The following is a 15,820-nucleotide window of genomic DNA, read 5'->3' as shown; positions in this document are numbered from 1 at the left end:
GTACTGTCTGCACTGTGCCACCTCTCTCCCTCTCTCCCTCTCTACGTCAATCTCTTTCTCTCTCTTTCTCTCTCCATCTCTCTCTCTCTCTCCACCTCTCTCTCTCTCACTCTACCTCTCTCTCCACTCTCTCTCTCTTTCACAGGGGATAGTGAGGCTGTTCATAACAGGGTAATGGACCTCCTCAGTGAGGAGGTTATCACATCAACCAGTCCTGTAGTATTAATGAACCTTCACTGCCCTCACCCAGTGCTCCCACACCTCACCACACAGCATGCCATCAAGCCTCTCGGCTGGAGACCATATTATTTGTTTTGTTTCTCATGCATACTGCCCGGCTGTTTAAGGGAGCTCCAGGTTCGCAGCCCCACCCCAGTCATTTACACTGCCATGGTGTGGAAAGCAATGAGGCCAGGTGTTATTATAATGATGAACGAATGGAAAACCAATTTGGTGGTGATTAGGGAATTGCAGAAGTTTGGAAGTGTGTATGTGTGTGTGTGTGTGTGTGTGTGTGTGTGTGTGTGTGTGTGCATGCACATGCGCGGCATGTGTGGGTTTTTCCGTGCTCTGTGTGTGTCTGTGGTGTGTGCGACGTAGCTTAGTTGCATGTGAATGATTCATGTCAACTCCAAGTGTGTAAAACCGAGATGACYGTGGGGCCCTGCGTGCCCCTCCTCCATGGCCCATCCAGAACGARGGGAGGGAAACTAAGATGACAGCTGAGCTATATTTAACCTGCTTGTGTTGACGTTCAACATCTCGTACACAGCCCCCGCAAGCCAACACACAGCACACTCGAGTAAGCAGCCAACGTGCATGTTTACTAGTAGCTTTCTGTTTTTACCGTTTGGTCTTCACACGCTCAGTAGACTAATTATGATTGGCATTGATAGCTATTCTCTTTCACTTAGGCCTATGATCCGAAATATACAGCAATGTCTAGTTATCGACAAGCTTAAAGCCTAGATCTAAGCGATTCTGTTGAAACCGACGGGTGAACACACAGTAACGCTGAAAGAGGCTCGTAACAGTAGGGAATTAATATAATGTGTTTGTTTTGGATGTACACACTGTCATGTTAAAAGGTCCTCTGTCATCTMTTTGACACAGAGCCAGCTGGGATAGAAAAGGTCCTGTTATGGCTGCTGCTCTGACAGATCGCATGGGACAGGTGCCTGCATCGTCTCCTCCACAAACACCTGCAGCCGACGTCGCTCATGTCCTCCCCGTTAGCCACTTCTTCACACACCTGCTGCTTCCTGTTCACTGAGAAGGGAGGGGGACTCTTTATAAATGGGCACAACATATTTTCATTATAACCCGGCCCATTGCCAGTGATCCAGATGAATGACTGTCACGCTTGCAGCAAGGATCTGCCTCCGTATACTAAAGTGTAGACAGACACAAGGAATGGTGAACGCGCTCTTTCTCTCTCTCTCTCTCTCTCTCTCTCTCTCTATTTGCGACAGGCGCATCACATCAGATGCCGCGGCCACTCATCCACAAAATGGGCAGAGATTAGAGCTGTCTGGGACGAGACGCCGAAATGAGCCGGATATGAGTTGTGGTGCGTCGCCCGCCCAAAACCCAATAATCCTGGCGGTGAGATAAGAAGAGTCTGGGTAGAATAGGGCTGAAAGCCACGGGACACCACAGGTGTTTTTCTGACGGTGGAGGGATAGGTTATCTGTGATAACCCTGTCTGGATGTTGTTGCTGTGTATATTCAGCCTCAGTCTGAGGATAGCGGGATTCATTTATCCAGTGCTGGTCATTCAGGCCCAGGCCTGAGTGGATGGTCAAGATGAGGCAGAGGCAGCCAGATACAGGGTTGGAATGGGAAGGAGTTGGAATGTGTTCATTCGGGTTGTGAATGTGAGGTCTTTTTTTTATACAGAGWTAAAAGATTTCTGCACAGGTTCAAGACTGTTGCAACTGATGATCGGGAGCAGGGATGAAGAAATACTTAGCCATTAAACGGAATTGCGTACGTYTGTGAATGCCTGTGTGAGCTACAGCTGTCACAGCCATGGATCAGGATCTGATGTAGCCTCTGTTATCAGTCTGCTGTGACAGTTCCAACCAAGGGGATTGAGCCTAACCTCCACAGATCGTTCGTCCACAAACTTCCCTCCATTAACCTCCAATCATTACCTATTTGAAAAGCTTCCTATCAGCGTCAACAGCAAAGGTGTAGAAGTCTGATTGTTTGTAATCGGCTCTCTCATGACACATCTTTAGTTTCCTACAGGGACATTAGTAGAACCTATAAAGAAGGGAACTCAGCTGAAGAGAATTCACTGCAACACAACAAAAAAGAAAGAGAAAAAAACTATAAAGGGGTTGTTGATGGAAGAGTCTGATAGAAAGTGGTGATACGGCCGTGTGATGCTCACAGTCCGACACTGGAGAAGATTCCCATTTAGATACTGCTGGGCCTATTCACTAACACACACCTCTCATCCACTGTCTCTTTTATCTTCGCACAGCCCTCACCYCACTGCAGGAGAGTAATAAACGTCACAATGGACACCCGCTCTCGAGGCTGCATTCCCTTTCTCTCTCTCTTTCTCTGTCTCTATTTCTCTCTTTTTGTTCGAGCTGTTCTCTCCATCCTGTCCACTCACTCTCTCTTCGTTCACGCAGTTCTCTCTGTCTTTCTCGCTGTCACTCTTTGTCAACGTCCTTGCTTTTTCTCTCTTTCCCTCTGTCCATTGCCTTTCTTTCTTTCTCTCTGTTCTGCTTCTCTTTTTCTCCGTCRCTCAATGTACACTGKGCACACAGCTATGGGATGAACCTGCCAGTGACCAATCAGCTCTTACAGATGTAGGGTCTTCATTTGAGACAGTTTTCTACAGCAGGAAAATATGCCTGCAGCAACAGGAAATGTAAATTATTATGTGAATTATAATTCATCTACATTCTTGTAGGGGTTGATACATTTTTCATTAAGGCAAATCAAGTCTGAAAATTCACAGGTAGCCTAGCCTAGTGGTAAGAGCGTTGGGCCAGTAACCGGAAGGTTGCTGGYTMGAATCCCAGATAAAAAWRRMMTMMTCTTCCCCTGAGCAAGGCAGTTAACCCKCTGTTCCCCGGGCACCGAAGACATGGATGTCAATTATGGCAGCCCCCCGCACCTCTCTGATTCAGAGGGGTTGGGTWAAATGCGGAAGACACATTTCAGTTGAATACATTCAGTTGGACAACTYACAAGGTATCCTCCTTTCCCTCTAAGTTGGATAACAGATGTTTACCATTGCTTTCAAAATGTTTGCCATTGCTAGGAATTCCACAGATGTTCCTTATGAGGATTGATACTGATGCCTTGCTTCATTGGCGCATTACCATGCTGGTGCTCAATTGTAACTGCCACCCCTTCCCTTAATGTGATTGGTCGTTTAGCCCAATTACCATGCCATATCCTATCCTATCCTATTTATTTGTGTTTGTTGATCCTGGAACCAACAACGCTGTCTCATCTTCAAAGATAAATGGCGTGACCTGTTTTCATTACGATAAGTCTGTCTACTATCTAGCTCGAATTGGTTTCAATGGCAGTCCATTACCAAGGCTCATTAGCTCTCCAAYACTCAAGTGTCTTGTCTCAAACAGYGTGCCACTCCACACCCTCCTCTCCCCCCTCTACTTCCTGCTTGTCATTAGCATTCCGAAAGGAGTAAAAAAAAGCAGGATTGCTAGCCATGCTAGTCCAACGTCTTGATTGCCAATGATAAAGCAGGAAGGCTGATGGGTGAGTCTGTGTCTTTTACTGGTCCTTTTGACCTGATTACCAGAGAGAGGGGAGCCACAGGGCCGGCCACAGCAGACCTACTCTGTAGAGGCTTCAGTCGTCATTAATGGAGAACGGAAATGAGGCCCTCCAGTGAAAGTGGCGAAAACATGAGCCACTTGAAAAAGCAGCGAAATTCTATTTATAGAAATTGTGCGCAACTCTGTTTCTCTTGCATATGATTTGAAATGAGTTTGTAAGTACGGTGAATATTATCAGACTGTGTGATTCATCTCCCTGTTGACATATCCAAATAAAGGGACAGACAAGGTGCGACTAAAACATATGAGTGTATATACACTAGAAAGGGAGGGTGTATATGCCTTGTGGCAGTAGGTTCTAACCTGGCCCTCTCTTCTTTCCTCAGATCCCTACGTGAAGATCCACCTGATGCAGTAGGTTCTAACCTGGCCCTCTCTTCTTTCCTCAGATCCCTACGTGAAGATCCACCTGATGCAGAACGGGAAGAGGCTGAAGAAGAAGAAGACGACAATCAAGAAGAACACCCTCAACCCTTACTACAACGAGTCCTTCAGCTTTGAAGTGCCATTCGAACAAATCCAGGTAATGGTGTTGTACGTCCCRATGCACATCTTGGGAGTTCCCCATGTTGTTGAAGCATTAAGACTAGATCTAATTGAGCTCAGTCATAAACCACCAAGTCAAGTTTTTTTAAAGGATACTTCAAATAAGACTTAGAGCCAACACCGAGACAAATGACAAGGAGATTGTGTTCAAAGCTTGTGGCTACTAAGAGTGATTTGGTGGCTTAAAATTAGCATGTGAATGTGTGCTCTTTGGCCTGTACAGGATAATCAGTCTCAGGCTCTATTCATCATGGGCCCGATTCAGACTTAGTAAATGTACGCCTTTCCTATGCACTTCTCAGTAGTTGGTATTCAGGCTTACCTAATGCAGGGGCTTAATGCATTAGTGTACCTTAAATTTCTATTTTGTCGACAGACTAAAATACATCGAAGGAACGGGTTCAGAATATAGGGATCAATGAAAGAAAGCCATCTATCTACTGTATATATATGCATATTCGTCTCAGTTTCAGCACTAACTGGTAGATTAAAAAAATAATCTGATTTTGTAGATTATTTAAGCAAAATTTATGGTTAGGAAAGTATGTATGAATCATATTTTACAGGTTTGGAGCGCGTTTACGCACAAAATATAGTGATTTGATTTAACATGAAAGTTGAGATACTCAAGTTCATTCCTTTAATTATTTGAAGGTGGAAATAGGTGTACTATAGGGGTTGAACAGTAGTCCTAGAAATCTACCCTGATCCTCARTAATCATGGAACTGTATGACAACGGTCCAGTCATCGTGAACCATGCACCATTGCTACGTGTGGTCTGAGTTCCATAATGACTCAAGTAGGCTACATGTCCCAAATTATTTCACAATGTTAGCCTATTATGATCCACTAATGCTAGCAACCCTRGGGAACAACTACACGGACATGACAGAGGAAAGAAAAGTAAACGGAATGGAATGGAATCATTCAAAATGTAGGCAACAAGTTTAAGGAAACTAACACCTAAGTGACAGTTATAAATGTATGTGGCTATTAKTGACGGTGGCTCCCGATAGTGGCTAATATTTAACAATACATAATGTGAAATAAAACTGCAAAAAGCCTGGGTATATAATTAAAACATTCTAAAGCGCAATTTGGCAGATTCGGCCCTACAGAAAGCCTATAGCGTGGGTCTCCAAATTTAATCTATGCAAATTATGAGGGCATACAAATAAAATCAGATTAACGGCACAGCTATTTACAGCTTACTTCACTGTGAGAAAGGGGATACAATACATATCATGTCGATATGTGTCACGCCCTGACCTGAGAGAGKCTTTTTATTTCTCTTTTTGGTTAGGTCAGGGTGTGATTTGGGTGGGCATTCTAGGTTGTCTATTTCTTTGTTGGCCGGGTATGGTTCCCAATCAGAGGCAGCTGTCTATCGTTGTCTCTGATTGGGGATCATACTTAGGCAGCCCTTTTTCCCACCTTCAGTTGTGGGATCTTGTCTTTGTATAGTTGCTGTTTACCGCTACAGAGCTTTACGTTAGTTTTGTGTTTTGTTGTTTTTTGGTGTCATTTTAAAATAAAGTAAAAGACCTTGGTCTTCTTCTAACAACGGACGTAACAATATGATTTTTAGTTTGATTCATATGACTGGTTTAACATTTGTCTCCATGGATCATAAGGAAAAATCATCTCAAATCAAATCAAATTTTATTTGTCACATACACATGGTTAGCAGATGTTTAATGGAGTGTAGCGAAATGCTTGTGCTTCTAGTTCCTACCATGCAGTAACATCTAACAAGTAATCTATCCTAACAATTTCACAACAACTACCTTATACACACAAGTGTAAAGGAATGAATAAGAATATGTACATAAAAATATATGAATGAGCGATGGCCGAATGGCATAGGAAGATGCAGTAGATGGTATAGAGTACAGTATATATATATGAGATGAGTAATGTAGGGTATGCAGCAGCACTCAATGTTAGTGATGGCTGTTTAACAGTCTGATGGCCTTGAGATAGATGTTTTTCAGTCTCTCGGTCTACGCTTTGATGCACTTGTACTGACCTCGCCTTCTGGATGATAGCGGTGAATAGACAGTGGCTCGGGTGGTTGTTGTCCTTGATGATCTTTTTGGCCTTCCTGTGACAGGTGGGTGTAGGTGTCCTGGAGGGCAGGTGTTTTCCCCCGGTGATGCGTTGTGCAGACCTCACTACCCTCTGGAGAGCCTTACGGTTGTGGGCGGAGCAGTTGCCGTACCAGGCGGTGATACAGCCCGACAAAATGCTCTCGATTGTGCATCTGTAAAAGTTTGTGAGTGTTTTTGGTGACAAGCCGAATTTCTTCAGCCTCCTGAGGTTGAAGAGCTGCTGCTGCGCCTTCTTCACCACGCTGTCTGTGTGGGTGACCATTTCAGTTTGTCTTGTGATGTGTACGCCGAGGAACTTAAACTTTCCACCTTCTGTCCCATCGATGTGGATAGGGGGCTGCTCCCTCTGCTGTTTCCTGAGTCCACAATCATCTCCTTTGTTTTGTTGACATTGAGTGTGAGGTTATTTTCCTGACACCACACTCCGAGGGCCCTCACCTCCTCCCTGTAGGCCGTCTCGTCGTTGTTGGTAATCAAGCCTACCACTGTAGTGTCGTCTGCAAACTTGATGATTGAGTTGGAGGCGTGCATGGCCACGCAGTCGTGGGTGAACAGGGAGTACAGGAGAGGGCTGAGAACGCACCCTTGTGGGGCCCCAGTGTTGAGGATCAGCGGGGTGGAGATGTTGTTACCTACCCTGACCACCTCCAAAAACAATTGCTATGTGTATTTACAATTCTCTTCTCCAAATGGATTACTCATTTACCTAGCTCTTATCAATAGCTCTTATCAATTTATAAATAACTGTGCATGGAGAATGCTGTTATTTCTATCAGAAAAAAGAAAGTACATGCTTTTCCCACTTGGAACCGGCAGGTTTGCTCAACCTTATTCATGGTTTCTTCACACGCAAAGGTGGTAGAATGATGAGGGAGTTAAGTCAAGTTCAGAATGCAATGTATTTGTAGACACACCTCCGTCACACCTTKATTTTGTTGGTCTCCACCCCAAACGAATAGCGTGTGAAAAGAATGCTGTTCTCATGCTTAAGTTCAAGGTCAGAATACTCATAGAGAGAAAAGTGCATAAAAAGGGAATTATGTTTCCATTTACACATGCTTAACTCGGGTCGGAATTCCCCCCCATTTGCATTCTCATTAAATGCCTTAATTTCACAAGTTTACAAGACAATTGCACAGGGGAGTGGTGAGAAGTAATGCAATTCTCAACACATCACTGATTACATGCCTTTGGCGTATGATTACAGTTGAACATTCAAATAACTCTTGTTGACGGTGCAATTCAGTACCTTTTTTTATCCAGTGCAATGAAATATATATAGAGTACGGATTAGTATGGCGCTCGCACTGTTTGAGGACAAATTACTTCATGAGAAAGCACTTTAAAGCTACTAGGCCCAGAGAATTAAAGAAGATAAAGTGCATGCAAATTGGGCCAAGGGGGAATTATCTGTGAGCGGGCGTCTAAACGCCAGGCATAAAAAAGTAATTGCCTCAAATTGATTTAGCACTTCACAGCTCACAAACCACGAGTTTGGTTCCACGTGCCTCCGTTTCAATTCGCAGCCTAACCCCGCCTAGCCTGTGAGGATGCCAATCAGAACATCCCATACCAATTGGAGAGACAGAGGGGTGACAGTGGAGGAAGCCTATACTGCTAAGTACACTCCATCCTCCACAGAGGGTCCTTCTCTTTAAAGGGATAGAACAACCCAAATACAAGTGTCTCTGTCGTTGTTAAACCTCAAAAGTGATTTGAGGGGGTCAACTATCTCTTTAAAAGCCCCTTGACTCCAACTGACAGGCTGAGGGACTTGGTGCAGCGTTTCATTACATGCATTGGGAGAACAGTGACTCSGCACCTACACAGGTAGAGCAGCTCCTCTCTCCTCTCTCATGTGGATCTTAGTGTGCCGATTCATATTCCCTTCCAGCAGATGACACACGYATCACCCCTCATTGCTGAAACACTTTGAATAAACACATGCTGAGYCTGAAAGGTTGACCTCTGAGTAAGCTTACAATCTGTTGTGCGTTTGGCTCTGGAAAGATTCAGGACCAGTCTTCAAATGGTGTATACTGCTAATAAACACTTAGGACTGGCTCTTCGAGGGAGCATTTCACTCTTCACTCAAATAGGCCACTCTGTTAGTCAGGAGCATTTGACAGAGTGGAGMGTACTCCCACTTGTCTTCTAATTGTACTGCTTTTGGTATTTGAGAAATTAGCCAAGGTTGTTCTGTAGGTCGCCGAGCAGAGCCTTCATCGTTGTGCTCAATAGAGGAAGTAGGCTGTCTGGGGACTTGAGACAATATTATTACTCTCTGTTACTTTGGGTGAATACTGYGTGCTCAAGAAAACTTCTCAGCACTACACAAATCATAAAACGTCCATGACTATAGTCTGTGAGCTTTAAATSTTACCASTACATTACTTTAGTTACCTGTACAGTGTGTGTATCCCACAAACTCATAATTTCTTCCAATGTCTTCCTCCCTACTTTTCCCCTTACAGAAAGTTCAAGTTGTTGTAACTGTTCTGGACTATGACAAGATCGGCAAGAACGATGCCATCGGCAAGGTCTTTGTGGGCCTCAACAGCTCGGGGACGGAGCTGCGCCACTGGTCGGATATGTTGGCCAACCCCAGGAGACCCATCGCCCAGTGGCACGTGCTGAAGGTGGAGGAGGAGGTGGACGCTCAGCTCTCCACAAAAAAATAGGCAGGGCCCTTTCAGCACCTTCCCCATAGTGCTCTTTAGCCAGTATGTGTAAATACCTCAGTGATATATGGGTCTATCCACCGTCAAACCAATCCAGCCAACACCCATCCTTCCCACCAACTCCATACTACTTGTCTTGTCACCTTCTTTTGTAATTGTTAATGGTTCTTTCAAACCCCTAGGCCCTGTTGTTCAGATTTGTGTTTCTATTTGTCAGGTTGGGTCCCCGCCCCTGACTATGTTGTCCATCTCTACGCCCAGATTCCCCCTAACCAAATTCCCCCTTCTTTTAAGCAATATGATCTGTATAGATAGCGCATGACTGAAAGACATTTATTGTACCACAGTTGTATATATCAGTCTGCAGACAAAAATGATTTCTAGTTTATGTTGGTATGTTGTTACCCGTTTCCTAATCWATGTATATCTGGATGTTTTTAATAAGATGTTCTATTTTAAATTATGTAAATGCAGATATAGGAGAGACGATATTATATATTACAGGATAAAACATTTTGACCTTATTGCATTCCAGAGGAAGAAGAAAGCAATTCCAACCTGCAAGATGCTAGTGGAAGTATAGTCACATTGCAAAGGACGGTGTCTGGCTTTATGTTTACTAATGAACCGTTGCAGAGACAAGTTGAAATACACAGAAAACTGGGCCGTTAACTACTATGGTTTCATGGGAAAATATATGCTGCTGGATAGTATACAAGCACATGGTTTCTTCTACGCCTTTTTATACACATTTCTCCATCAGAGGACCTACTTGTTTTGCTTGAAACACAATGTTCTGGAGGATCTCTCAAATCGATGCAAACCGGTTAGCCTTTTTCCTTTTCCTTAAGCAGGGCATCACCTTGTGACACAGTCAGTTACTTTTAAGTGAAATYGGTCCTCATTTGAAAGGCCATCTTTTCATAAAATTATCTATTTATTTACTTTTTACAGACCGGTCCTCTTAAACCCAAACGACTATTCCGCCAACCCCCCTCGGAAACTGACCCCATATGAAATAGAATCAAGCAGTAGCCATTGTGTCCTTAAGCTTGTTGAACAATATTTACTTTCAATAGCCTACTTTCAATAGCCTTGTTGTTGGAAACTGATTATGTTCAGGACATTGGAGTCTCAAGGTCTCCATAGATGGAATAATGAGTTTTGACTCTAAGCTTTTAGATGACTATTTTTTAGATAAATTCAGCWGATTTTTTTGTAAACTGCATGATTTTTTAACCAATATTTGCTAAAGGCTGGGACGGGGGGGAGATCTACCAACACCATGGGGCTGTCTCTTATGATAACATCCCCTCGCCTTCAATCTATTTCATCTAGATTAAAGCTGAAGTGAGTGATTTGATGGGTCAGTATATCATTTATATATTGACTGGAAGTAAAGTGAGTTTCTAAACACTGCCATTTTCAGGGAGGTGACACATGTATACTAACCTTCTCTCCATGCACACTCCCACTAGGTAGTGGTCGTAGCTTTGGTTTATCGGGAACAATGTATTTGGCTGCACATGGTGCCCTAAATAGCAGTCTTTGCTTTGTGTTGCCTTCTCACAGTGGCAATAGAGCTAGCCATGTTATACTGCCAATCTTACTTTCTATACYGCTACTGTTTTGCACTGTATGTCTTTTAACCGGCAATAGCTTGTTGACTTCTTTACACTATGTTGACGGGCCTTATTTAAGGACGCTCAATGCACAGGGGAGCTTCTGTCCAGGAGCCCGACTGGTTCTTGGTATTTACTTAAAGGAACAGTACATGAAAGCAACAACCATATACTGTATCTCTTCGTTGAGTAAACCGTAGTTAGCCAGTTMTCTATTGTTGGCTCTCAGTACAACACCAAGAGAACAATGGGACATAAACAATAACTGTAAAAGTTAATGGTCTGCATAGGTGATAATATTTGTTTATATGTCCTTTACTACGGGTCCAATAAGAGGAATAAGTAAGATGTTTGAATCCATGAAATCCATGAAGTCTCTTATCTTGGAGGAACCTCCATGCATATACTGGATGCTAGCTTCAGGAGTAGTTTCTAAATGTTTTCAATGTTATTGTGTAGTTGATAGCACTATTATGAAAAAGCTATTTGTCATTCCATAGGTGTCTTTGCAGACAGCTTTGTGTATCACTGTGACTGCCGTGCGTGCTTAGAGGTGTAGACTTTATCAATAGCGACAAGTTTGTTCTGTAGTGACGTTGTACTGCCATTTCCCTTCCACATGCTGAGAGAGTGCGTGGCATCGTCAGTTCTAATAACTGTGCAGTGGCTGGTTGGTTGATTGACAGGGCTACACACAGGAGTTATAGAACATTTTATGGGAGAGCGAGAGTGGTGGGATTCACACAGCATTTCGTTGAGCACTGTGCAATACTTGTATGTCCATCCCATAGTGTTGTGTGGGTTGTGTGCCCGAGAAAAAAATCATATTTAAAGTTGACTCCTATCAAGTGAGACGTATTCCTCTCCAGTGAGATGGTTAGGACACAGCACATATAGATTCTGTGGTGGTTGGAGCCTGACATCTAAAATCATTCTGTTAAGGGTTCCCTCCTATACAGTTAGTTTTTTCTTGCACACAGATTCAGCATCAGAAATTTCAGAACATAGTGGGATTGGGAAATACCAAAATATGACACACATACACACACACACACACACACACACACACACACGTAAACATTTAAATGACCCCTCACCCTCTGAAAGTGCATATGTACATATTTTCATCATTTTCCAAAAAGTAATTTATTTATCATATTGAAATGGTCATGATTATTACCGAAACGTATCACATCTTGTCATAATAACTTCATCCATCATTGTATCAACCTGATCTACTATACTATATCTAATTATGATTATTTTTTATTAATAAGTTATGTTTACAACCCTGTTGAAAATACTTTTATATTTGAAATGAAAACTCTGAATGTACAGTATGGACTGTGTGTTTGTGGTGATTAACTGTGAGATTAGTAGTTGGTACTTTTCTTTCATTGTTGCAAAAATATGTTGATTTGTGTGTGTTTTAATGTATTTATTTAAATACCCTTTTGGGTAGACCTTCCCCGGATAAACAATACATTCCAGAAACGTTGAACATACATTTAGTCACAGCAGTATGTGCCCTAATGAATTACATTCCCTCTTGAACTATATATTTTTTCATTTAACATATTTGTTATGCATCCCTTAAATCATGAATGACAAAAAACGTTTMTTTAAATAAAACAAGGATAAAACGTAGGCTCAGTATTTGAATGGAATGTGCAGATCCATAGGGGTACGACTAAATCACTAAAGAAAGGCTGTAATCACTATTTAAAGGGGAAGGAAATCAAAATGCTTCAACAAAAGAAAAGGAAAGCGTCAAACTCTTGAGGGGCGGACACTACAGTAAGAGGCAGCAATACAGGATCAGATTGTGAGGTGTGTAACTTACTGGACCACAAGAAAAGCCACTAGCTGCAATGTAATGCTACTTTTACTGGTCCCCCCTACTAAATCATGGAAGCAAAACCCCTCACATCCTATTCAAGAAAAGTCCATACATCTCACTGTGTGACCAGAAACATACAAGATTCTCTAAAATGARGACAACAAAAAGCCACTCTAACCTTTCAAGACAAAGCTGTGTAAAGTATTAGAGTCTGATGCGGTAGAAAGATCCTAGTTGCCTTTGTGTATATCAACTGCCTGCTTGAGTATTTCTGTGTTGACATTTTCTCTGTAATCTTGTACAACTGTTTGGGCTGTTTTTCCTGCCATATCGCTCGCGGTGACAGCGAGCTGACAGTTACTGTATATTGCTGTGTATACCTTCATTTTTGATGAGGTGTTTTACAGTTTTGTTTCACTTTGTGTAGTGATTCACTCTGTGGAGTTTTTTGACTGTTGTTATATAACTTCATATACACAAATGATCAATAAAATGTTTTATTTCCTGTTGATACAGAACCTTTTCAAGTGCTTCTTTTTTTCCGMATGCTGGTTTGGTTCACTTACCAACTTTTTATGTGAATTTTGATSTGTGAGCAGATAATACTGACATTCACATTTTAGACAACATGCCTTCATCAGCATTAAGAACAAGAAGCATTGAGTGAATTTAATAATAAACATTGAGTGCTTATGAAGCCTAGATTTATTTTCATTATGAGCCAAATCAAGGAATTGCTGTGATCTATTTAATAAACACAAGAGACCAGAAAAATGTATAAAAGAGTGTGGCGGTATAGCAGCATCTAGTGGTCAAAATCTGGTAAATTCACACTAATTAATCCAAGTGATTTAAATGACAAAAAAATGTATGAGGGGAAAAAAACATCTCCAGATTCACAGGGAATACATTACATAGTATCGATAGCAATACTACAAGCCACAGCTTCATAGTACTTGTCAGACATAGAGAACTGATACTGTATACTGGTTGTTGGGGTAGCAGGCGTGGGGTATGGGGGGTCTGTGTGTGGCTTTTTGACCATTCGTTTGGATTCCTCATCTCTAACTCATTGCTAGAAAGGATGTTAGCTACTATATTTATCGAATATTATATGAACCCATATACAGTATTTAAATGGTAAATTTGGATGCAATCAATTAGCGTAATTTCCCAGCGATCCAATTATATTTCAACAAAATAATGTTGCATGAATGCTAATCTTATCTGTTTCTAACAACATAAATGATTTCAGAACAATCTGAGATGGTGGTTGTCAAAATCCTTTCTTTTTCTTTTTGAGATGGAATGACCCTACAATCTTTCAGACATTATCAAATGACTAACAAAGAGAAAGTGAATGGGTACACACAGTGTGAAAGGAAGTAACACATACCTTCTGAGTCTTCATCCAGTATACTTGATACATTAGTAACATTTTAATTAATTTATATTTTATTTTATTTTCTTTTTATTTAACCAGGTAGGCTAGTTGAGAACAAGTTCTCATTTGCAACTGCGACCTGGCCAAGATAAAGCAAAGCAGTTCGACACATACAACACACAGAGTTACACATGGAATAAACAAACATACAATCAATAATACAGTAAAAAAAATATATACAGCATGTGCAAATGAGGTAGGATAAGAGGTAGCTTTCACAAGAACCCACAAAGTAGAGATAAAATTAATCACTAACCTTGAACAACTTCATCAGATTGACAGTCTTAAACATCATGTTATACAATACATTTTATGTTTTGTTCGAAAATGTGCATATTTATAGCTACAAATCCTGGTTTTTACATTGCAGCCACCATCACAAATAGCACCAAAGCAGCCAGATAATTACAGAGAGCAACGTGAATTACATAAATACTCATCATAAAACTTTTATGAAAAATACATGGTGTACAGCAAATGAAAGATAAACATCTTGTGAATCCAGCCAATATTTCCGATTTTTTAAGTGTTTTACAGCGAAAACACAATATAGAATTATATTAGCTCATCACAATAGGCCAAACACACAACGCCATTTATCACCGCAAACATAGCTTTCGCAAAAACCAGCAATAGATATAAAATGAATCACTAACCTTTGGACAACTTCATCAGATGACAGTCTTATAACATCATGTTATACAATACATTTATGTTTTGCTCGAAAATGTGCATATTTAGAGCTGCAAATCGTGGTATACATTGTGATACGTAGCAACAATTAACCAAAATCCCGGAGATATTTTGGACAGTCACCTAATCTAATCAAAGAACTCATCATAAACTTTACTAAAAAATACATGTGGTACAGCAATTAAAGATACACTGGTTCTTAATGCAACCGCTGTGTTAGATTTTTAAAAATAACTTTAGTAGAACATACAGCATGCAGTATTGTGAGACAGCGTCCAATATTCTCCGCCTTGTTGAGCCAATATTTACCACAAAAAATACGAAATAACATCATAAATATTCTCTTACCTTTCTTGAGCTTCCATCAGAATGTTTTGTGCAAGGAGTCCTATTTCCAGAATAAATCGTTGTGTTGGTTTTAGAATGTCCATTTCTTCTGTCGAATTAGCAACTTTGGCTGTAGCCATGTCGAGCTCACGTGTCCAAGAAATGTTTGCGCCTGGAACGAAAAATTCCAAAAGGTCCCAATAACGTTGAATAAACTGATCAAACTCGGTTAAAATTCCTACTTTATGATGTTTTTCTCATATGTATCAAATAAAATCAGATCCGGAGCAATTCGCCGTGTATACCGAACGCTTTTCAGAAGACAATGTCGAGTTCCCCCGCGCGCCGTTGAAAACTGACAAAAATACCGGACCTGCCACTCCAAAAGCTCTTATTCGGCCTCACATCAAGCTAGACACCCATTCAACTTCTTACTATCTGTCTGACTGACATCTATTGGAAGGCGTATGAAGTGCATACATATCGATAAATAAAGCGCAATTGAATAGGCAAGCCCTGACACAGAGCCTCGTTTTCAGATTTTTCACTTCCTGTATGGAAGTTTGCTGCCAAATGAGTTCTGTTTTACTCACAGATATAATTCAAACAGTTTTAGAAACTTCAGAGTGTTTTCTATCCAATAGTAATAATAATATGCATATTGTATGATCTAGAAACAGAGTACGAGGCGTTTAATTTAGGCACGATTTTTTCCAAAGTGA

General features: G+C 41.3%; 1 protein-coding gene across 4 annotated transcripts in view; it reads left to right on the top strand.

The window, feature by feature from the left end:
- Nucleotides 1-13,156, top strand: part of LOC111982726 (synaptotagmin-1) — a 217,136-nt gene extending 203,980 nt beyond the window's left edge. For all 4 annotated transcript variants that reach the window (XM_024014340.2, XM_070434004.1, XM_024014336.2 and 1 more), the window contains 2 exons: nucleotides 4,223-4,356; nucleotides 8,966-13,156. In XM_024014340.2, coding sequence (XP_023870108.1) covers nucleotides 4,223-4,356; nucleotides 8,966-9,172 — 341 coding nt within the window. In that variant the 3' untranslated portion in view covers nucleotides 9,173-13,156. The remainder of the gene's footprint in view (nucleotides 1-4,222; nucleotides 4,357-8,965) is intronic.
- The last annotated feature ends 2,664 nt before the right edge of the window (nucleotides 13,157-15,820 follow it).

The sequence above is a fragment of the Salvelinus sp. IW2-2015 genome, linkage group LG3 (genome assembly GCF_002910315.2).
Source record: "Salvelinus sp. IW2-2015 linkage group LG3, ASM291031v2, whole genome shotgun sequence".
NCBI lineage: Eukaryota > Metazoa > Chordata > Actinopteri > Salmoniformes > Salmonidae > Salvelinus > Salvelinus sp. IW2-2015.
This window is presented reverse-complemented; position numbering and strand designations above follow the sequence as displayed.